General features: G+C 38.9%; 1 protein-coding gene across 1 annotated transcript; it reads right to left on the minus strand.

Moving 5' to 3' along the window:
* Window positions 1–1042: 1042 nt before the first annotated feature.
* LOC309797882 (olfactory receptor 1f45-like) lies at window positions 1043–4637 on the minus strand (the record flags this gene model as incomplete). Its single annotated transcript, XM_082646268.1, is given in 3 exon segments — window positions 1043–1708; window positions 1712–1964; window positions 4606–4637. Coding segments are annotated over 3 exon segments (951 nt in total).
* Between the last annotated feature and the right edge of the window lie 20751 nt (window positions 4638–25388).

Raw genomic sequence — 25388 nt, forward strand, 5'->3', positions numbered from 1 at the left:
AGTGAGGACAATGAGTACTGATTTTTCACGAGAGTAGAGAAGATTGAGAAAGGAGAGAAGGCCAATGAGGAATTGAAGGCTTTTGAAGAATGACCACTGGAGATTTAGGTGAGTGCTCCCTGGACACCAGGGAAGACGAGGTGGGAACCCTCAGGTGTAGAGTAGGAAAAGAGGCAAGGGCTCCTAGAAACTTTCCCCATGGATTGGAACAAACTCTGGACTTGGAGTCAGAAGTTCTGGGTTCTAATCCAAATCCTGTAATTAATTCATGTTTTCATGTTCCTAAGTTGTTATAGGAACTCTGGGCAGTTTAGCATTAAGGGAACCTCTGCTTCTCTTAGCCCATCTAAATTTGAAGGGATACCGAGATTTCTATGAGGAATTCTAGCTACTGTCTGAGGCTCGTCACCCTCTGATACCCATCCCTGACACCCATGCCAGGCAATAAACCACCAAGAAGTTAGATTGGTTGTGGGGGAAGAAGAATAGTGCAGGGCTAGGTTCTGAGCTGTGAGAGGAGAGGGTAGGAATTGAGCCTAAGACAGAGGAAAAGTTAACTAATTCAGTAATGACCAAAGACCCTGAAAGTAACAGCACCATTTGTAACCAATAATTGCTCGTTGTACAGCCCTGGAAAAGGTAACTTTTCTGTGACTCAGTAAATTGGGGATAATTTAACATCTCCTAATGTGAGGCCATAGAGGACAGGTGACACTGAGGAGAGCCAACTCTAAAGTTTTCTGAAATTCTCAGACCATATAGTAGCCACTGTCTCATAGGGTTGCTGGACCCAATCCTGTCTTTTCCTGAATTTTTGTTGTCTGTAAAATAAGTGTTTTTAAATCACACCTTTTTATACATAACTAATGGTTTTATGACTTATGAGCACCTATCAGCCTCATATTTAAAAGCATGACCATGATCACATATCATTAATTACAGGAATAGTCATGGGTAAATTTACACCTATAGGGACTCAGTTTCTTGGTCTGTAAAATGAAAAAAATGTATGCTATCAAGAGTCCTCTCAGTTCTAAAAGTTTTAAATTATAGAATATGAAATTAGTTTCCTTAAAGCTCCCTTCATGTCATGATTTCTCAAGCTGTAGATGAAGAGATTGATGAGAGGAGTCACCACTGTGAAGATGACAATAGTCACCACATCTTGCACTGAGTACGAGGATGAAGGGTGCTTATAGACCCCCAGGATTGCCCCATAGAACAGGGAGACCACAGTGAGGTGGGATCCACACGTGGACAGGGCTTTTCTTATTCCATGGGCAGATGGCAACTTCAGTACATTAGAGAAGATGGAATCATATAAAATGATGATACATGTAAATGGTGTCATAAATACCAGTTCACCCACAGTGAATACCATCAGGTCATTGATAAAGGTATTCAAACAAGAGAGTTTTAGAATAGGATAAGGGTCACAGAAAAAGTTATACACAGCATTGTTGGAACAAAATGTGAGTTGCACCATGAGAAGAGTGTGTAGGAGAGCATGCAGATTTGTACTGAGCCAAGATGCAGCCACCAGAAGGACACAGAGTTTGGGCCTCATGATCATGGTGTAGTGGAGTGGGCAACAGATGGCAGTATAATCATCATAGGCCATCACACTGAGGAGGAACCCATCTCTGTTGATGAAAATGATGAAGAAGTAGATCTGGGTCGTACATTCCATGTAAGAGATAGACTTGCTTCACAGTATGTGATTCACCAGCTTCTTGGGGATTGTGACTGATGAAAAGCAGATGTTGACACAGGAGAGGTTGGCCAAGAATAAGGACATGGGTGTTTGGAGATGACTGTCACAGCTGATAGCCAAGACAATGAGAAAGTTCCCAATGAGGGTGACCAGGTACATCCACAAGAACAGCCCAAAGAGAATCTCCTCCTGCTCTGACTGCCCAGAGAGTCCCAGGAGAATGAATTCTGTGACTCCAGTCTGGTTGTCTCTGCCCAGGGGAGAAGATGTGGTCAAAAGTAAAAGGAAATATTTATTTAATTAGGCTCCATATATTGTTTACAGATTACAAGTTTTTAATGATACCAGATCCAAAATGTATTTCTTAATTAATAACACTTCAAATATAAAAGTAGATGAGATTGATAATGTCATCATTGGAGCAAATTTTTTATGATACTGTTTTGTCATTGAGAATTAATTCACATTAGATAATTCTATGAAGCGAGTTTTAATGAAATAAATAGCTGGTTAATTTCTATAATTTTAATTTGTGTTTAATTATCTTTGATTTCATGCAGCTTAATTCATACTTCAATAACATTTAATGAATATCTGGTATATACAAGTTATTTTCACATACACAATCTCTTTTAATCCATATCATTCATATATATATATATATATATATATATATATATATATATATATATATATATATATTGGCCGCCTCACATGGCTTTTGGGATCTCAGTTCCCTGGCCAGGTACTGAACCTGGGCCACAGCAGTAAAAGCCTAGAATCCTAACCACTAGGCCACCAGGAACTTCTGTAATCCATCATTCATAAGTGAGGACCCTGAGAAGAAGAATCAGAGATGAAGAACCTGGGATTCAGGGAAATTAGGTGATGACAGATTAGATTGAAAGAAAGCGTAACATTTATAGTCTTGAAACAGCTGAAATGCCCTTTTCTTTATATTCCTCCCTAGTTTTACTTCCAAGTTTCAATTATCAACCATTTATTGAGACTATAACCAAGTGCCAGGCAGTGTCTTCCTGCCTTACATACATTTCTTACAGATTTAAAATATGTAAATTTAAAAAATAACAAGCTTCATTAAGCAGAAGGGAAAAATGAAGCAATGAGATTTAGCTATTTGTTTAAAGTCATAAGTTCTTTTACCCGAATAACTTTATACAACTCACTCAAATTCATTCTGGATCTCTCTTATTTTCTCAGGATTATACTAATTCTAGGCACTGAAGGATCTGCCTGGCAGTTTTCCCTCAACGTTGTAACTGGATAGCATCAAAATGTCATTGCAGTAGCTCACAAATGTTGGCTTGGATGAGCTAAGCATGCTAGTGAGTTTGCTATGTACTGCATTCTGTGAAGAGACTTCTTTTCTCCCTGTGCTGGCCAAAACAGGATCACTGGTATTTGTATTATTTTTGAAGAGGAAAAGGAGATTCATAGAGAAAGTCAAGTTATGGGGGCATATCCAAGTGATAATCCCAGCCTTAAGGAATTCATGCAGGCAGAAAGAGTCAGATAGAGAATTTTGAATATGTAAGAATTCACAGTATTCGAATAGTAAAGAGGAGAGGAGATGGCATTTCAGGGGAGGAGATTTACAGGTTAAATGTCTTGACTGACTGGGATAAAGGATGTCACAGGCAATACTTTTAGGAGAGTGGTTGCAGGATGTATATAGTATGGTGACTATAAAGTATCCAGCATTTTGAGAGTTAACTTAGTAAAACCAATGTAAAATTCTGAGATCTGAAGCCATTTTCTCATAAATTATATCACAGAATTAAAAGGTAGAAAGGCAGTAGTTGGCAGTACCCAGAGCTATTGAAAGAAAGTACTTCAGGGAAAGGATGTCGAATGTAGAAGTGGGGTACAGGGGTTGCATCAAGGAAAAACCAAAACAATATTTGTGCAGACTTTTTCATTGTGCTCCAAAGAGTAGATGTTGATATTAGGGTCTTAATTGTAAGCTATTTCCCATAATGGAAATGGTAGTAGAATGTGAAAGAAGTATAGCAGGATGGTGTAGGGTTTTTCCTATTGTCTGGGAACTGGCAAAGGCAAAAACAGGTGTACAGGCTCTAAATAACCCAGACTCTAGGTCGAGAGATCTGCCAGCATTAAGGTTAGCCACTTCCTGTCAATGTTTGCTGAGATAGTCCTACCAGGAGTACAAGCAACGTTGGCCCCAACCCCCAAGTCAATATGGTAAGAGGGCCTGGTTTCATATATTAGTCCCTTGTGAATCTCTTTAGTTTGTGACTGTCTCTGAGACATCTCATGTTTTGCAGCATTGAGTGTTTGTGTTCCTGGACCTTAAAACTGAGGATGCTTCGTGCTTGGACTGCAGCTCAAGCTGACCCCCTCTGTGGGGTTCCATGTGGCATCCAAGCAACCTCCCTCTGAGACACTTCTGTAATGTGGTCATAGACCACAGTGAAGGTACACAAGGAAGCAACTAATAAAACGGTGGAGCTTAAGGGCAGAATAGGAGGGTCTTGAATGTCTGACAGAAGAGTCTCTTTTGTGAGGAAAGAGGGTGGCTCTTGGCTCTGAGCTTTTGGCCAGAATTTCTAAGAGCCTGCCATCACTGATCTTAGCAATGCTGCCCTTAGTTGCCTCTTTCGTTTCCCACTGCTTAATTTTCTGTTTCCACCTTGGAAACATGCTTGCTGTCTTCTGCAATGGGCAGTACATCCTGAAAGAGGAAAGGCTTGTACATGTTAAACCAGGTGATGTTTCCCGTTTGAACTTGGTGAGATGCTGAAGCATTTAGTGTGTGTTTCTCCAAATGTAAATGTATGTGTTTTTGTCTGTGTGAATCTGTCTCTGTGGGAGATAACTGTGTCCTCACCTGCTTTCCCAGATTTTCTTACCTGGCTGCTCTGCTGCTGTGAGAGGCTATCATGGGACCCCTGTCTCCACTGGCTCCTTGCCTGACCCTGAATCATGAGAATGTCACAGCTAGTGGGGGAGTCAGAAAGATTTTCTCCCTGGAGGAGAACACTTAGATTCAGACAGGTGGATTCCCCACAGCTCCTCATTAAAGGCACACATACTAAGTGTTCTTTGTTCCTATCCTCTCTGGAAACAGATATCTCAGCCTGAGGGGAATCAGTTTAGTGTTCAGACTTGTTGCTTCCCATTGCATCAAGTACATCTCACACCCATGTCACAGACAAAATATACTTGGTCCCTTGTTCTGTGCTCAGAATTGATCTGAAGAAAAATTGTGAAGCCAGTGAACTTGGCCCACAGATATTCACGGTAGCTCCATTCTTTGCTCTACACTGACTCCCTTTTGTATAATCCTTAAGTCTTTAGGACTCTGCACTCTTTCTTCTTTCAAATAAAAGGTTTGTCAATTTATAGTAAGAAAGTAAGGTCTAAGAACAGACCCTCAATTCTGTCTCAGTTAATCTCTGTAATAGTTGCTGTGTCCCTGACATAGGAAACCAGAGGTACCACTTAGAAATGCTGGCCTGTGGGTGTGGGTTATATATGTGGTCATCTAAATAATATCTGTGGGCTATTGGAACTTGGATGTGTATTTTTAAGTTTCTATTTGTGTGCATATACATAGCAAAATTTTTACAAAGTGAGTTTTAAAACCAATTTTAAAAAATGAAAGAACACAAATATGAAATTGGGCAAAGGTGTGTTAGGCAAGTGCAAAAATTAGAGAACATTGGTGGCATTATTAATTACAGATAAAGCAATAATTAAGTCAACTGAAAGCATAAATCACAAAAGAGGAATATTTGATGATAACAAAGGACAAATTCATAAAACTTAATCACAGTTATGAAATCAAACAAAACAATGTAGCAACTGTTTGCAATAGCAATGTAGAATAGGAATAGGTTAGGCAAAGGTTTAAAAAAATTTTAAAGAAGTTGATTAATGTCTTAATGATGGACTTTAATATACAATTCCCAGAATTTGATAGATCAAGTAGTTAAGTTAAAAAATATGACAGAGATTTTGTTTAAACAACAAAGAAATTTGATTTGTACACAGGGAAATATATTCAATATTCTGTGATAAACCATAATGGAAAAGAATATTTAAAAAATGCATATATAACTGAATCACTTTGCTGTACAGCAGAAATTATCACATTGTAAATCAACTATACATCAGTTAGAAATATATATATAGGGCTTCCCTGGTGGCGCAGTGGTTGAGAGTCCGCCTGCCGATGCAGGGGACATGGGTTCGTGCCCTGGTCCGGGAGGATACCACATGCTGCGGAGCAGCTGGGCCCGTGAGCCATGGCCGCTGAGCCTGCACGTCCAGAGCCTGTGCTCCGCAAGGGGAGAGGCCACGGCAGTGAGAGGCCAGTGTACTGCAAAAAAAAAAAAAAAAAAAAAAAAAAAAAAATATATATATATATATATACACACATATAAAATACACATATTTCCACCTTGAAAATAGAAAATATATATTCTTATTTTAAGCCCAGGGAATAATTATAAATGTTGGCCATTTTCTTGACTACAACAAAAACTTTATAATAGAGTTTTTGAAATGAAAACTGAATCAATGAAATCAAACATTGATTTCATAAGATATATTCTCTTATGGCCTTCACCACAAAGCCAAAAATTAGAAACCAGAAATCAAAATGTAAAAAGAAATGTTCAGTTGATAAAATTTAAAACAGTATTCTTCATAATCCCCATATCAAAAAGAAAGTTTAAACCAAATGATTCATAAATTAGAGAAAAAATATAAAAAGCTATGGGAAAATAGACTTAAATGCTCTTATTAATAATAAAGGAATATAAAAACTGAATAAATCAAGTATTTAATCAAGAATTTTTATTTTAAAATTATTTTAGTCAAATAAATATATTAGCATAGCTTTAAAAGTTAAACAATTCTTTAAATGAGAAAGGTAGTTCACTACCTATCTTTCCACTCCATGATCCAACTTCCCAATATAAATACTTTTATATATTTCTAAATAATATGTTTATAATGCTATTTTTGATCATTGATTTACAATATATTGTCTTCCCATTTTGACAGGTGATGAGTTAATACCATTTCACCATCCCTTTTCCTCTTCCTCAAATGCTCCTATTATAGGCACAACACAATTTGGAGGTATGTCAATATCTATTATTGACTTTCTGACTCTGTTATACACCGTTTGTGTACTAATCCTTTTGTTTTTCCTGGCACAAATTTTGAATGTTCCTGAAGTTAATAATTGCCTATTTTTTTCATTTGCTTAATTTTTTTTGTGTGTGTGGCATGTGGGCCTCTCACTGTTGTGGCCTCTCCCGTTGCGGAGCACAGCCTCTGGACGCGCAGGCTCAGCGGCCATGGCTCACCGGCCCAGCCGCTCCGCGGCATATGGGATCCTCCCAGACCCGGGCACGAACCCATATCCCCTGCATGGGCAGGCGGACTCTCAACCACTGCGCCACCAGGGAGGCCATCATTTGCTTAATTTTTATGCCTCTTTTCCTTCCATATTTTGAAATTAATTTTGGGGGGGTGAGTTATAATTGATAGATAATAAACATTACCCATTTACGTTACACTTCGATGAATGTTAAAATCATGTTGTCATGTAACCACCACCACAATCAAGAAACACAACAGTTATATCACCCTAAAAAGTTTTCTTGTTTCCCTTTGAAGTTAGCACCCTTCCATGACCAGGTAATCACTGATCTGCTTTCTTTCACTACAATTTTGTGTTTCCTAGAATTTAATATAAATGGAATCATACAGTATGTGGTCTTTTGTGTTTGAATTCTTTCACTTAGCATAATGCTTTTGAGATTAATCCATGTTGTCAATGTATCACAAATTTGTTGCATTTATTAACATTGTGTTCCTTTTCATTCCTGTGTAGTATTCCATAGTAAGGAGATCCACAATTTTTATAACCATTCAACAGTTGAGGAAATTGGTTTGTTTCCAGTTTAGAACTATTATGTATAATATGTATGCATATCACTATATATGTATACAATGTGCATATAATACTACCATGTATATTTCTGTAGAAGTTTGTGTGTGGCCATATGCTTTCATTTTTCTTGGAATGTGATTACTGGTTTTTATGGTAAATGTTTTAACTTTATAAGATACTGCAATACCGTTTTTGCAAAAAATAGCTGGACAGTTTGCATTCCTATCAGCAATATTTGAGAGTTCGAATTGTTACACATCCTTATCAACACTGGGTATTGTCAGTCATTTTTTTTTTTTCGGTATGAAGGCCTCTCACTGCTGTGGCGTCTCCCGTTGCAGAGCACAGGCTCCAGACACACAGGCTCAGTGGCCATGGCTCACGCGGCACGTGGGATCTTCCCGGACTGGGGCACGAACCCATGTCCCCTGCATCAGCAGGCGGAGTCTCAACCACTGTGCCACCAGGAAAGCCCTTGTCAGTCTTTTTAACATTAACTATTCTACTGGATGTATAATAATATCTCATTGTGGTTTTAATTTGCATTTTCCTGATAACTAGTGATGTTGAGCATCTTATACTTATCGCCTATTCATATATCCCCTTTTGTGAAGTTATGTTCAAATATTTTCCCCGTTTTTATTGGGTTGTTTGTCTATTTTTATTGAGCTGTTTTTCTACTCAGTTTTGAGTTTTATTTTTTCTGGACTCAATTGTAAATTTCGCAAAGATTTTCTCCCAGTTTGTGGTTTGCTTTTAATTTTCTTATGCCTTATGAAAAGAAAAAAAATTAATTTTCATGTTCATCTTATCACTCTTTCCCCTTGAAGTTATGCTTTTTATGTCCTATTCATGAAATCTTTGCCTCAGTCAGTGTAACAAATATTTTGTACCATGTTTTCTTCCAGTAGTTTAATAGAATTTTGTCTTTAACTTTATGATTCATTTCCGTGAGTGAATATGATGTGAGATAATAATTAGAGTTAGTTTTTATCTATACTGATTACCAGTTGTTCCAACATCACCTGCTAAAAAGATTTCTGTTTCCATATTGAATTATACTTGCACCTTTGTTGAAATTCAATTCTATTTCTGGAGTTTCTGTGTGTTGCATTCATTTCTATGTTTATCTAACACCAATACCACACTGTCATGATTATTGAATCTTTATGTTAAATATTGAGATCAATAGTATAAGTGATCTGAACTTGTTCTTAATTTTCAAGGTTTTTGGCTATTTTAGGTCCTTTGCTTTTCAATATAAACCTTTAAATCAGCTTGTCAATTTCTTGAAAATTGTCTGTTAGGATTTTGATTCGGTTGTATTGAATCTGTTGATTAATTTGGGGAGAATTAAATTCTAATCTTTTATTGCTAACATATAGACACACAGTTGATTTTACGTATTCACCTTGTACTTTGAAATTAGCTTATCAATTCTAGGAATGTTTCTATAGATTCCATTGTGTTTTCTATGTAGTTCAACATGTACACTACGGCAAGAGTCAGCAAATTTTTACTGTAAAAGGCCAGTTACTGAGTACTCTACATGTTGCAATGTCACCTCTCCCATTGTAGAAGGAGAGCAGTCATAGAAAATATGAAAAAAATGATGATGGCTATGTTCCAAAGAACTTGTTAAAAAAAGAAAACAAAATGCAGAGGGCTGAATTTTGCTTATAGGCTGTGCTTTGCCAACTCTTGTTCTTGGGTTTTGCAGAAATGAAATCCTATAACATGTACACTTTTGTCTGGCTTCTTTAACAGCATAATTGTTTTGAGATTCATCCATGCTGTAGCTGTAGTTTATTCCTTTTTATTGCAGGTAATATTCCATTTCATGGCTATACTACAATGCTTCATACAGGTGCCTATCTATGAAGACTTGTGTTGTCTCTTAGAAATAAAGCTGCTAGCAACATTCAACTACAAGACTTGGTATGGATCTATGCTTTTTCTTCTCTTGGATTAATTAACTAGAAGAGGAAAGGCTGGATCATTTTAAGAAATTAACATTTTTAAGAAAATGCCAAACTCTTTTCCAAGGTTGTTGTATTGCGTATATTTCTTGGTGAATTGCCTGTTCAAATTTTTTGCATTTTTCAAAATTACAATGTTTGTCTTTATATTCTTGAATTTGTATATTGGGCATAGTTAAACTTTATCAGATATATGAATTAACAGATAAATGTTCTCGTTAGATATATGATTTGCAAATGTTTTCTTCCAGTATGTAACTTGTCTTTTAATTCATTTATCAGTGTATTTTGAAGAACAGAAGTTCTTACTTTGATGTTCAATTTACCAGTTTGTTCATTTATATATGGTCTTTTGGTGTCATATCTAAGACATATTTATGTAATCCAAGTACCCAAAGTTTTTTTTTTTTTTTTTTTTTTTTTTTTTTTTTTTTTTTTTTGGTGCGCAGGCCTCTCAATGCTGTGGCTTCTCCCATTTTGGAGCACAGGCTCCAGACACGCAGGCTCAGTGGCCATGGCTCACGGGCCCAGCCACTCCACAGCATGTGGGATCTTCCCGGACCGGGGCATGAACCTGTGTCCCCTGCATTGGCAGGTGGACTCTCAAGGACTGCGCTATCAGGGAAGCCCTCCAAAGATTTTTTACGTGTTTTGGAAGTTTTATAACTTTAGATTTTACATTCAGATCTGTGGTCCATTTTCGGTTAATTTTAAAATATGGTATGAGGTATGGATCTAAGTTCCATACCCCCTCACCCCATATGATTTAGATAGCCAACTGGTCCAGCACCACTTGTTTAAAAAAGCCAGACGTTCTCTGCTAAATTGCCTTTGTATTTGGGTTTATTTCTGAATTCTTTCCTTTTCATTCATATATTTGTCTATACGGATGGCAGGACTCATGGCCAAGACTGATGGCCAAGACTCATTTGTCTTGAGTACAATCTTTATATAATAATTCTTGAATTTGGACAGTGTAAGTCTTCCAACTTAGATCTTTTTCAATGCTGTTTTTGCAATGCTAGGTTTTTTGCATTGTTATATAAATTTTAGAATCAGTTTGCCAATTTCTATGAAAAAGTCTGATGAAATTTTGAGACCACATGAAATGTTATCTATTTCAGAATTAACGATAATTAGTATCCTGACCCAAAAGCATAGCATATTTCTTCATTTTAAAAGGTTTTCTTTTATTCCACTCATGAATATTATCTTTAGTTTTCAGTGTATGGATTGCTCATATTTTTGACAACTTTAACACTAAATGTTTCATATTTTATGCTACTGTAAATGGTACTAAGTTTTTAATTCAAATTATTTATTATTTGTTGTTATATGATTATTTTTTAATATTGGTTTTGAATCCTGAAACTTTGCTAAACTCACTAATTAGCTATAATAGATGCCTTATAATTCCATCAAAAATTCTGCATGGCAGATTATTGTGTCCACATACAAAGACAATTTTACTTTTTCCTTTCCAATCTAATTGGGTGCCCTATAATTTAATTTAATTCAGATACTAACTATTCTGACCTAAGACAGACCCCAGAGTTTAAGGGCTCGGTCCCACAAAGCTACCCCCATTCAGATGCCAATCAGAAGTACTGGGCCCCCAGGTTACTCATACTCTGTTAAACTTGGTTACACATCGGGGTTTCCATGACCCTATCCTCAAATTGGATAATTTGCTATAATGTCTCACAGAACTCAAGGAAACAGTTTATTTACCAGTATTGGTTCATTTTAAAGGATACTATAAATGACACAAATGACCAGCCAGAGGAAGAGGCACATAGGGACAGGCCAAGGTCAGGAAGGGTCCTGAGTGCAGGAACTTCTGTCCCACAGAGTTTGGGGTGCACCAGCCTCGTGGCACATGGATGCTCGCTCTTCTACTTTTCCTTCTTTCTCTGGCCTGTGGTGTGGAAATGATGACAGTACCTCCAGCTGCCACCCTGGACCATAAGATGAGGATGGAAAACTTACACTAAGATAATGGGGTAGAAATTTCTGAGCTTGGGAGTCTGATGACATCTTAGATCCACTGTACCAGCCTTTGAATACCTACAACTGATCTTATTTTGTGGGTGATAGAAATAAACTTCTATCTTGTCTAAGCCAACATTTTATACATTTTTGTCTTTTGAAGGTAATAGTACTGTTCCAAACGGCCCCCAAGCATAGTGCTGCAATGTTGTCTAGTGTTCCTAAGTGCAGGAGGGCCATGAGGTGTTTAATGGAGAAAATAATCTTTGTTCAGGTATGAGTTACAGTGCTGTTGGCCATGAGTTCAATGTTAATGAGTTTACAATATATATTAAGTAAGGTGTATTTAAACTGAGACACACATACAACAATGTTATGTATTGATTGGTTGACCAAAAATATTGTGGCCAGAGGCTCACAGGAACCTCTTTCCCTTAGTAACAGTGGTTCAGTATTCACCAATTCAGTGTTTATCATGACTTTATGGAACAAAACTACCTACATAAAGAGAATTGACTGTATTATTATCCTTAGATGATAAAGCTGAGGTGCAGAGATACAAAGTAATGAGCCCGGGATCACATAGCTAGTAAGTGGTACAGCTGATATTTGAACCCAGGGCAGCCTGATTCCAGAACCTGTATTCTTCCCCACCACACCATCCTGCCTCTGGTAGGGTGAGAGAACCCTGGGTATCAGACTTCCTTGAAGGTCAAGTTTGAGTGGGAATTTGGATGCCCTGGAAAAAAACTCCTCCCCAGCCTACTAGGAAATAATGGTATCCTGGGATGTCAAGTCAAACCTGTAGTGTTTCAATGTCTTGGGGAGCAGGGTAGTAGGTCAGAGTTTCTTTGTACTATCAGAGTGTCCTGGGATCATCAGGCTGCTTTGGGTGGCTGGTCAGAGTTCCCTTATAGGGTTAGGCTATTTTGAGGCAGCAAGAGTATTGGAATTCAGTGTGTGCTTGTGGATCCAAGTTGACTACATGAATCTGGGGAGGCAGAGCTGTCATGCAGCTCGAGTTTCTCTAGGAGGCCACAGTATACCCTGGGGTAGGGGGAGAGGGGTTGGCATCTTGGATCAGTGTTTCTCGACTTTTATGTTGTTATGACCTGAATGTTTGTGTCTCCTCACCACTTCATATGTTGAGTCCTAACCCCAATGTGATGCAATGATATTTGGAGGTGGAGCCTTTGGGAGGTGATTAGGGTTAAGTGAGATCGTGAGGTTGAGGCCACAAGATAAGAGTAGTGTCTTTATAAGAAGAGAAAAGAGACCAGGACTGAGTTCTCTTTCTGTCTTGTGAAGACACAGAAGGTGGCTGTCTGTAACCCAGGAAAAGTCTCTAAGGAACTGAATCAGCTGGCACGTTAATCATGGACTTCTCAGCCTCCAGAACTGTGAGAAATGGATACCTGTTGTTTTAGCCACCTTACCTTTGGCATTTTATTATGGCAGCCAGAGCTGATGAAGACAAGTGTACAGTCAGTTCTCTTGGGGATCTTGTTACGGTGAAAATTCTGATTCAGTAGGACTGAAGTGAGGCCTCAAATCTTACATTTCTAACAAGCTCTCATGTGCTGCTTATACTTCTGATCCATGGATCATATTGTAAGCCTCAGGATCCTGGAAGATTACTATGTTTTTCTGTCTTGAGTTGTTCTTTTAAAGAATGTGTGTGAAGGATTAGCATAACATTGGGGATCAGACAGTCCTATGAGTACAGTGTGTTCCAAGGGGATTAGGGTGCCCTCATTGATTCAGTCTATTCTGACATTTCAGAACTTCATGGCGGGGGACAGGGATAATCTCCTAGTTGAGGTTGAATACTCTAGGTTTCAGTGTGTCCTAGAGAACCCTAGAGTCCTAGGATATTGGGTTGTCTTTAAAGGGTCAGGATGTCCTACAGATGTCAGAATGTAGTTCCTAGATCTAAGTAATCTCAAGAAGCAGAGTACTGCATGTGTCAGGGTGTCCTGACTGCTCAGCAATGGTGGGTATGTCAGGGTTTCCTTGAAGAATCAGAATGTCGGGATGTCATGGGAATCTCAGTCTTCTGCAGAGTCCTGAGGTCCAGGGAGATCAGGATGCACCTGGAATACAGATGCTCTTGAGGGTAAGTGTTCTCTGATGGTCTGGGTGACCTTGGAGGGTCAGGGAGTCCTGGGGGGTTCTGAGTGAAGGAGGAGGTGACATTTGGGAGAAGAAAACAGAAAGTACTTGAGAACTATGGTGTCCGGGAGACTCATCCTATGGTTCAGGTTGTCCTGACGGGGTGTCCAGTGTATTCTGAGAATCAGGATATTTAGGAGGGGCCAGAATGTACTTGTGTTTTTAGTTTTTTAGTTTCCTGGAAAGAAGTCTGTGGGAATCACCCACGTACTGAGACACAAGGCAGGCCCTACTCCTCATCTCCATTTGCACAAACTCTCCCTCCCCCTCTCCCCTCATGATGAGGTTCTGAGGAGGAGTCTCAGGAGGAATGCATTTTCTCTTCCTTCCCCTGCCTGCTCCCAGGAGGGGATGTAACAGGACAAAAGAATTTGGTCCTCTGGGAATATGAGCTCTTGGCCCCAGTCCCTAGACCCTCCAACAGAGCACCTTCCCTCATATGGCTTCTGATCCTCCCCTGATGATGGGGGCTCTGGCGACCAGGCAATGATTGGATGGGCTCACAGGGGTGAGGAACAGGTCACTCCTCCAAGGCTCAGGGAGAAAGAGTTAGTGTGGGATTGCAAGCTGGGAAAGTAGGCATCTGAGAGCAAAAGGAGAGAATGGCATCCCAGAGAGAGAAGGTGCAGGCGGAGAAAAGTGCAGACTAAAACAGAGAAACAGGGTGAGAGCAAGGCAGAATGAGATGATACTCAAGCAAAGGAATGGGGAATTAGAAATAGAAAGAAAAGTTAGAAAAAAGGAGAGAGAGAAAAAGGTCTATCTATCTATATCTACACAGGGAGAGAGATTCAGAGAGAGGTATAAACAGGGGGAAAGCAGTGAAATACAAGGCATAGAGGGGAACAGAAACAGAGAAAGACTGATCCAGAATCAGGGACAGGAGACTGAGCTGTCTTTGGTCTTTGTTGTGAGCCATGGATGCAGAAGGGAAGAGTGAGCAGGGTAAACAAAAGAAGGGGCGAGTTTGCAGCAGTCTCTGGCCTGAGGGCTACGCAGCGGCTGGGACATTGACCTCCACAGTGGGTGAGTGAATCTCTGGGGTGGTCCTGAGGAGACAGCAGGTGTGCATGCTCCATGCCCAGGCTCCATGGGGCGATGGTTATCTACGAGGAAAGTGAAGAGGAGAAATAAAAAACCAGAATCCTAGAATGTTAAAAACAAGGGAATCTTAGAACACATGGGCCGATACAACGCCTTTGCTTTACAGAGTGGCACACTGAGACCCTGACGGATGAGGAGGCGGCAGAGGCTGAGCTAAAAGCTGTCTCCTCACTCCTGACCTCAGAGTTTGCTCACTGCACTGCTTTCTCCAAGGAAGAGAGGTGGAGGGGCCAGGGCTTTGGATCTGAGGAGAGCAGGGGCTAAGGTGGACAGTGAGCACTGGGTAGGGACTACTGCCTGGGTCCCCATGGGGATGGGATCCTCACTCCAGATATCTTTTCTCAGTGTGTGCCTCCCAGGTGTTTCCTTTTGCTCCTGTTCTCTATTCCCCAGCTGGCTCTCAGACTAATTAGTGTGGGAGCTTAGTGAGTCTGTAGGGAGAAGAGGCAGGCCTTTCCCACGAGCTCAGTTTCCTGCAGCCTGGTGGCCAGGCCAGGACTGGGATAGGGGAGAAGATGAAATGTATGTGTGAGGAGGGTGTGTCTGAGCAGAAGAGTGAGGAATGTTTCATCTTCCCAGGTGGAGGGAATAGGACAATGGGAACAATATAAAGGTTTAAGTTGCATGTGAACCATGAGAGCAGGGAGCAAGTCATAGGGGTCATAGACAGAGACCTGGGCAGTTTGTTAGGTTGTCAGAGCAAATAGGAGATCCACAGGGTGAGACCCAGGAAGGTGGTATGTGTGCTGAGAGAGATGAAAGGCTACGGAGGGGCATGCCTTACATGGGGATGCATCTGGGGGAGTGTAATGGGGAGTGGGCACAAGATGCAGAAGTGAGGCAGAGGGAGCGTGAGTGCCTAGGACAAGTGAGACTGAGGGGCAGACTTCATGTGGAGAGGGCAGCATGGGTTAAGGGAGTCAGAAGTGAAGCAGGGCCAAGGCTGAGCTGGATTCAGCTAATTCTGAAAGCTGAAGAATTTCTGGTCAGTGCAGAGTATATGAGCAATACACTGGGTCCTAGTAGAAACTGGGGGTTCCAGCATATGTGGTCTGGGATGGATGGGTGGATCCATGCGGCAGCAAACTCTCCTCCACCCTCCTTCTCAGACATGAGCACTCAGCCCTACAGGAACCTCTCTGGTGTAGGAGTGGGGAGACCAAGTCTTTGCTCACAAGGAGGACAGAGGGGTTGCCCACACTCCTGGCACTGCCAACGCACCACCTTCAGTCCAGCGCACTTGGAACAGCTGGAGTCAGCTTTTGGGAGGAACCGCTACCCTGACATTTGGGCCCAAGAAGGCCAATTTATTTAATCAACAAAAAATCAACACAGCCGGGAAACGTTATAAATGTAGGATGTGTGAGAAAACCTTCATTAATACTTCATCCCTTCATAAACATGAGATAAACCATAGTGGAGAGAAATTGTTTAAATGTAAAGACTGTTCGAAAGCCTTTAACGAAAGTTCAGCTCTTATTCAACATCCAATAACTCATACTGGAGAGAAACCCTATATATGTAAAGAATGTGGGAAAGCCTTCACTCTCAGTACATCGCTTTATAAACCCCTAAGAACACACACTGTGGAGAAATCCTATAGATGTAAAGAATGTGGTAAATCCTTCAGCAGAAGGTCAGGCCTTTTTATACATCAAAAAATCCATGCTGGAGAAAACCTCTATAAATATAATCCAGGTAGGAAGGCATCTAGTTGCAACACATCCCTTCCTGGATGTCAGAGAATGAATTCCAGAAAGAAGTCCTATTTATGTAATGAATGTGGCAATACCTTTAAGTCTAGTTCATCCCTTCGTTATCATCAGAGGAAACACACAGGAGAGAAACCTTTTAAATGTAGTGAATGTGGGAGAGCCTTCAGTCAGAGTGCATCTCTTATTCAACAGGAAAGAATTCACACTGGAGAAAAGCCTTATAGATGTAATGAATGTGGAAAAGGTTTCACTTCTATTTCACGACTTAACAGACACCGACTAATTCTTACTGGTGAGAAGTTTTAAAATTGTAATGAATGTGGTAAAGCCTTAAGTTCCCACTCAACACTTATTATTCATGAAAGAATTCATACTGGAGAGAAACCATGTAAATGTAAAGTGTGTGGGAAAGCCTTCAGACAAAGTTCAGCTCTCATTCAACATCAGAGAATGCATACTGGAGAAAGACCCTATAAATGTAATGAGTGTGGGAAAACATCCAGGTGTAACTCATCCCTTAGTAATCATCAGAGAATTCACACAGGAGAGAAACCATATCGATGTGAAGAATGTGGGATATCTTTTGGCCAAAGATCAGCTCTTATTCAACATCGAAGGATTCATACAGGAGAGAAACCCTTCAAATGTAATACATGCGGGAAAACTTTTAGACAAAGCTCATCACGTATTGCCCATCAGAGAATTCATACTGGAGAGAAACCCTATGAATGTAATACATGTGGGAAACTTTTCAATCACAGGTCATCTCTTACTAATCATCATAAAATTCATCTTGAAGAGAACCCCTAGAAAGTAGGTTTGCATGTGTGACATTCTGAAACCAAAGCTCATCAGAATACATGAAAGTGATGTAATAAATGTAATAGATATGAAAAGCCATTCTATGATTTAGTCATCAAATAATAAATTCCAAGGATAAACCTATGTAATAGATAATGAGAAAAGTGGAAATTGTTCAGTCCTATCAGACACTTTATAATAACCTAAAATGAAGAATTCCGGACTGGAGACCTTGACTTTGGGCATTTGTAAAGTAATTGTTTTCTCTAGAGCATCGCATGTTGCATATCATATGTCATTGTTGTAAACATCTGGGTGATGAGGGGAAGTGTGCACTGGATTTCCTGTTAAACTGTAAATTTAATACTTTTTAAAAAATAACTGACATTGTAATAGTATATAAAAGATGTGGTCAAAGAAATTATACATTTTTAGAGAAAAGGACCAAATGAAAGTTACAAATGAATTGTAAACTACCTCTGACTTTCTGGGGTTTGTCCTTTTCCTGACTTGATGTCAAACTTTGTGCCTGGATTTCATTTAAAAGTAGAAATAAAAGTCTGTTCTCTTCCTTTGTTCTAGTAATTGCTGTGAATTGGAAATTTTCTACACAATTTTTAATTCTGTTCTCAGGATTATTTTTTTTGCTCTGAAGTCATTTATTATGAAATTATACATGCTATATACTGCGAGCTGTCATCTTAAGTATATTAAATGGAAAAAGAAGCAGTTTTCAAGTTTAAAGCTATTAAATTATATTTAATATATATTATACATATATATTTAATAACATATATTCTAAATTCACAGCAGAAGGGGCTGTCAAAAGTAGTTTAATGAATCTAGCATATGTGCCAAAATATTGGAAGGTACATCAATCACTTCATGAAGTAAAGAGTATGTTTTTCCTACTTGGTGTTCTCTAGTGTCAAACAATTTTAAGAAAACAAAAGGAGTAATTTATAAGCAACTCAGTAGTTTGGTTGGTTGGTTGTTTGAGTCCCAGCTTTGGGACATGTACTATGCTGCACACTGGGAATTTTAAGAAAAAAGTCACAGGCCTTCAAGAAGCCATGAATGGAGGAAAGGGGATGGAGGACTATCAGATGAGTAAAGCAAATTATTATGTCACTGTATGTAAGTGTGGTTGTTTTAACAGGCAGATAGATAGGTTGTGACAATATGTTGCAGTGCAAGAAAGTTGTAGAGATGTGGACGTGATGAAGGAGAGATTGAATGTAACCAAGGAAACGTGGTGACATCAGAGAAAGCTTTCCAGAGGCAATGATGCCTGAGCCAGGTTTTGAAAGAATAATAAGAACTCTCCAGAGGATGAGATAAGCATTCCAAATAGGAGAGGTAGAGGTGAGTAATACCATGACACCTTTATGGAAACTCAAGTATAGAACTAATGAGCAGGAGAATGGCAGATGTTAAAGTCTGAGTAGAAGGCAGAGGCCAGAACACGAAGGGCCTATTTGCCATGAAAAGAAGTTTGGATTTTATCCTGAAATTGATGGAGTCAGTTAAAAATGTTAAGTAAGGAATATTGTTCTGGCAACGATGTATAGAGGGTGTGTTTAGTATGTATTAAAGCTGTATAGACTGATGCCTAGAAATCTGGGCTATGGTAATTCAAGTGATAGGTGAATGAGAGTCCAAACTCAAGCAGGGATAGCATATATGGAGAATAGGAGACAAGATAATGGATTAGAAACAAGACATGGTGTTCACAAGCAAAGAGATGAGGTTGGTGAATGAGAAGGCTAAGCTGACTCGAAGGTAGGGTTGCCAGGTATCCTGTGTATACTGGATATGTCTCGTATTGAATGACTTTGAACTGCATCCTGTATTGATTTTGTCAGGTCACCCTTATTGTAATAAGTTGTGCTTTTTCCCAGTAATGAAAATCGAGCAGTTGAAACTATTTTTCTGCTTCAGTAATTGGCACTTAAATGACTTAGGTGGCAATGCTAGCTGAAAATTGTATCTCCACAAAGACCGAAAGAATCCCTTATAGTCTCTCTCATATTTTTGGCGGAGGAAAGACCAAAGTTGGGGGGGCGGGGTGGGTGTAGGAGAAGGTAAATAAGAATTGAGAGTCTTCTTTTCCATATTAAAGAAAGGAAAAGACTTCTTTTTGTCACAGTCTCAAGTTGTAAGCAAGTAATCACCATTAATTAGAGATTACTTTGGATCAGTACACATGCTCTGAAAATCAACAGTGGCCATGCTTCTGACAGTTAGCAAGTTAAAGAGACTGCAGCTTCTGAAAGTCAGCCAATTTGTTACTATCCCATGCCTGTAGACAAGTCAGTCAGCAGATACCTCAGTCTAGTGACCATACTTCTGAAAGTTTGCCAGTCGATAACAGCCTTATTTCAGTGATCACACTAACATAATTGAAAGCCTGTCAATCAATACACACCCCTGCTTCTGAAAATCCACCAATCCTTGAACGAAGCTTCCCAAAACCTTGTATGAGATGAGCTGTGGCTTTCTTTGGGAAGGTTCTTCCTTGCGAATACAGCTCTCGCTTGCAGCCATACATGATGTCCACCTTTTCCGCATCACATATCAAAGTTCAATTTATTGTTAGTTGGTAACAACTTCTACAGTTCAACCCCAATTTACTGTTATAACTTTAGGCTCGTGAGTGACAAACATAATCATGATGCCATGAGACTATCAAATTCAATATTTTCAATTTCTGTGGTGTTTGCTATCATCTAGTATTTGAATCCCAAATGCAAATGTAAATTCATGATTCATTTTCAGAACATTGGTTATGTATTAAATGAGGGAAAAAATCCTTTTGAAACCTTTTCCACAGCATGAAACTGTTCATTCAATATGAAAAAGTGATAGAAAGTCATTTATAAACCAGTATCTATTAACAGCTAAACCTAAGAGATATAGGATTATCTCAGCTATAAACAGATAAAATACATTTTCTAATTACAACAAATTCGGATGAAAATAAAATAATCACAGCAGAAGTTGTAATGACCGTCCACCTTGTGTATCATCGTTATCAATCTTTTCAGCACAAATGGCTGATCAAACATACCAGGAGTATTTTCTGATTCTAAAATTGCAAAAAAATTTTAAGTGCCAGGATGAAATGCTGTAACAATAAAAAAATGTAATAGCTCTATTTACTATTACAGAGATTATTAAAGATCTAAAATGCCTTGTCTTTTTACAACACAGCCCAAGTTGCAAGTAATCACAATACTGAAAAATAAATCCCTTTGCTTGTATGTTTTTCTCGTGAAAAAGGCTTGCTTAGAAGGCTGCTGCTCACTTATTGAGTTCATGAGAAGTGTACTGCTTTCCATAGAGATAATACAAATGCAAATTATGGTGGATGTGCAAAAGTGCAAACAATTTATTCAAAGTTGAATCAAAGTGCAATGGATTCTATGCAGGGTGTTGGCTATCTTGCCCATACTCAACATTTCTGCATAATTCTGCACAGACAACACCTGATATTCTTTCTGTTGACACTGGAGTACTTATTGTGAAGCTGTTGCATTACTTCAGCATTTAAACATTTGAGCAGTTAAAGAATTTTTGTGATTTTGTTTGCATTTCATAATCTTCAACTTTCTAGCATTCCAAAACTTGTTTGGAATTCCTGTTTCAGCTATGACATGTAAACAGCTTGCAAGTGATCGCTTGTATCCTTACAAGAAGAAAAATTTGGGCAGGCTGAAAATCAGTGACTTTGCTTTTATCTTCCTGAGAACTGAGGTTGGTGGGCACATTGCAACACTGAAATCTGGAGAGACAGGCATATCCAGAAAGATACATCCAAGATCTGCTTACCTGGAACAGAAATTACTGAAGCCATAAACTGGTAGAAAGATTTAAATGCTCATTTTGATAAATTGCTGAAGGTTGTGTGGACTGTCTTGAGAGTGAGAAACTCCTGGGGGCCCACAGCCTTAAGAGTCCCCCACATTTCCATTGTCATTAGATCCAGAAACCCGGTTGGATTTGCATGGTGGCAACCTGAGAAATATTCCCTCAGGGCTCTAGTGGAAGAAGAGTAACCATTGTAAAATACACCCAGAGTCTTCTCCACCAAAAATGCCTACTCTCCTGGGGAAAAGAGTTTCTAGAGTCTTATGGTGGCTGAGGTAAGGACACTCCTCCCACTTTAGCCCCCTTTAACCTTCCTGTCTCACTAAGGAGGAGAAAACAGTCAAATAGATGGGGTTGGGGGGGATTCAAGGAAAAAGATTGGGAATGCTGCAACTAGAGGAGGGAGTATAGGGCAAGGAACTTGGGAAAAAGCTATACCACCCGATAAACATTTGCCCTAGACATGGGCCTACTAAAACTGAGATTTAATTGGAAGATTATAGAATCCTCCTCCCCCATCCCTACTCCCACCCTTACCCCACAGCTTGCCAACATACCAACAACACTGGATTACAGCAGAAAGAGAGATACAGACTCTCCTTGAGGAGGAGTGTTTAGGGAGTGTTTAGTGTTTTGTCAATAGTGGAGACAAAAACAAGGATACTAGAGGAATTTGAAGTCTCTGGCACCTATGGCTGCCTAACTCCTAGCCAAATTAACATAAATCTAGCGGGATAAAGCACCATGACCATGTGGGCTTTATCCTAGAAATTGAAGATGTGTACAGCATAAAAAAAGCAATCAATATAATACATTGCATTAGTAGAATGAGAGCAAAACACACACACACACACACACACAACCATCTTGATGCAGGAAAAACATTTCACAAAATGCAAAATCCAGTCATGTAAAATTACTGAACAATTCAGGAATAGAAGGGAATTTCCTTAACATGATAAAGTACAGTGATGAAAAATCCACAGCTAACATCATGTTGAATAGTGAAACACTGACAGCTTTCCCCCTAAGATTAGGAGCAAGAGAAGGGTGCCTGATTTTGCCACTTCTATTCAACAGTGTACTGGAAGTTGTAGTCCGAGCAGTTAGGCAAGGAAAAGAAATAAAAGGCATCCCAATTAGAAAAGAAGAATTTCTCAATTTGCAAATGACATGACTTTATATATAGAAAAGCTGAACAACTACCAAAATTCAATTAGAATTCATAAATGAATTTAGCAGTATTTCAGGATATAAGGTCAACATGTAAAAATCAGTTTTATTTCTATATGCTAATAATAGAAAATTTAAAAGGAAATTAAAGCAATTTCATGTATAATAGCATCAAAAATGATAACATACTTAAGGAGAAATTTAACCAATTAGGTCCAAGACTTGCACACTGAAAACTACAAAGCACTGTTGAAATATATTAAAGAAGACTTAGACCTAGACCTAAATAAATGGAAAGATATTTGATATTCATGGATTGGAAGACATAGTTAAAATGACAATACTACCAAAATGATTTACAAATTCAATGCAAATCACTATCAAAATTCCAATAGCGTTTTTGCAGAAGTGGAAAAGCAGATCCTAAAATTCATATGCAATTGCAAGGGATCCCACATAGTGGAAATAATTTAGAAGAAGAACACATTTGGAAGAAGAACACTTCCCAAGTTCAAAACTTACTACAAAGCTACAGGAATCAAAACAATGTGGTATTGGCATATAGAAAAACGTATAGCTCAGTGAAATCAAATTGAGAGCCTACGTATCTATGGTCAATAGATTTTTGACAAGACTAAAAAGACCATTCAATGGGGGAAAATATAGTCTCTTCAATGACTCGTGCTGAGACTACTGGATATCCACATGCAAAAGAATGTATCTGACCCATACCTCACAACACATACAAAAATTAACTCCAAATGAATCAAAACCTAAATGTAAGTGCTAAAACTATTTTAAAAACTATAAAATTCTTAGAAGGAAACATAGGTGAAACTCTGCATGACCTTGAATAGGGCAACATTTTCATAGATATGACACAAAACACAAGCAAACAAATTCAATCAAAATAAAACTTAAAAAGAAAAATTAAAATTTTGTGTATCAAAAGACACTATCAACAGAATTAAAAGACAACTCACAGAATGGAAAAAGATATTTGCAAATATTTTCTAAAAGCCTCATGTCTGAAATATTTTTTTAACTCATAATTTGACACAATCCAAGTAAAAAACACAATCCAATTAAAAAGGGGCAAAGTAATTGAATAGACATTTTCCTAAGGAAGATATACAAATAGCTAATAACCAAATGAAAAGATGTCTGACATCATTAGTCATAATGCAAGAAATGCAAATCAAAACCACAACGAGATATCATATCACACCCATTAGGATGGCTATTTTTTTTAATAACAAATGTTGGTAAGGATATGGAGAAATTGAACCCTTCGGCATTAATGGTGGGAATGTTAAATGGTGCAGCTGCTGTGGGAAACAGTTTGGTGGTGTTAAATACAGAATTACCATAGACCAAGAAATTCAACTCCTAGGTATATACCCAAGAGAATTGAAAACATTTGTTCCCATAAAAACCTGTTCACTACTGTTCATAGAAGCACTATTCACAATAGCCAAAGGATGGAAATAATGCAGTATCCATCACTCAATGAATGGATAAACAAAAGGTAGTATATCCATACAATGAAATATTATTCAGCAAGAAAAAGGAATAAAATGCTGATACATGCCACAACATGGATGAATCTTGTAAACATTATGCTAAGTGAAGGAAGCCAGACACAAGACCACGTATGATTCCATTTATGTGAAATATCCAGAATAGGCAAATCCAAGAGACAGTAGATTAATGGTTTCCAGTGCTGGGGAACAGATGAATGAGGAGTGATTGCTTCATTGGTACAGGGTTTTCTTTGGGGGATGATGAAAATGTTCTGGGGCTACATAGTGGTGAGGGTTGTGCAAAAGTGATTGTACTAAATGTCACCAAATTGTGTTGACTGAAAACAAATAGACTGCCAGATATTTCTCCAGAAAAAAAATAGGTTTATTCAGCAGAGAATTACAGTTCAGGGTCTGCAACCGTGGCAAGTCACATGCAAGTCCCCCAAATAGTGAGAGAAGTAGAACTCAGACATCATCTGCTTCAATTCTGGGAAATCTTTACTTTCAGGTCACCAGATGATGTACAGGTCCAGTCAGGGTGGGAATTTTAGAGTCTTCAGTAAGAGTGGGTTGTTATTTGGTCCAAACCAGAGCATTCTCTTGTTATCAAAAAAAAAAATATTGAATTTCCAGTCTTGTTTTTCCTTTTTTCAGGCCAATTGTTGAAATTCTCTGGTCCAGTTTTCCTCAGTTATCATTTGGGGAACTATCCCTTTGGACCATGACAGAGGTTTGGCTGTTTTTGGTCCCTTTAATAGCAGCATTCCTTGTGGAAATGTCAGTAAGATAAATTTCCCTTAGCTTCTAGAGAGTCAAGTTTAGAATGTCCTGAAATCTTAATGGCTAAAGTGGCAGGTAAAAGTGTTGCATCCAATAACACCTAAACATAGGGGCCATTTTCAATTTTATTTCAGCTGGAAGTAAGGCAACCATGTTGCTTCTACCACATTCCAAAAGCATGAGCTACACCAAAAGCATATCTACTATCAGTGTAAGTATTGGCCGTTTTGCCCTTGGCTAAAGTACAGGCCTGGGTAAGAGCTCAAGCCTGTGTAGGCCTATTAGGCTGAATTACCCATAAGTAAAGATGCTGCCTCAACCACCTCAAAGGAAGTTGCAGTAGAATACCCAGCACGATATTTGCCACTGTCACCTTTTAAATAAGAACCATGGGTGAACCATGAGAAACCACTGTTACCCAAAGGAATTTCCTGCAAATCATCAAGTGAAGTCAAGAGGAGGTTCTTCAGGGCTTCCCTGGTGGTGCAGTAGTTAAGAGGCTGCCTGCCAATGCAGGCAACATGGGTTCGAGCCCTGGTCCAGGAAGATCCCACATGCCACAGAGCAGCTAAGCCTGTGTGCCACAACTACTGAGCCTGTGCTTTAGAGCCAGCG

The sequence above is a fragment of the Mesoplodon mirus genome (genome assembly GCF_964341445.2).
Source record: "Mesoplodon mirus genome assembly, contig: HAP1_SCAFFOLD_1177, whole genome shotgun sequence".
Taxonomy (NCBI): domain Eukaryota; kingdom Metazoa; phylum Chordata; class Mammalia; order Artiodactyla; family Ziphiidae; genus Mesoplodon; species Mesoplodon mirus.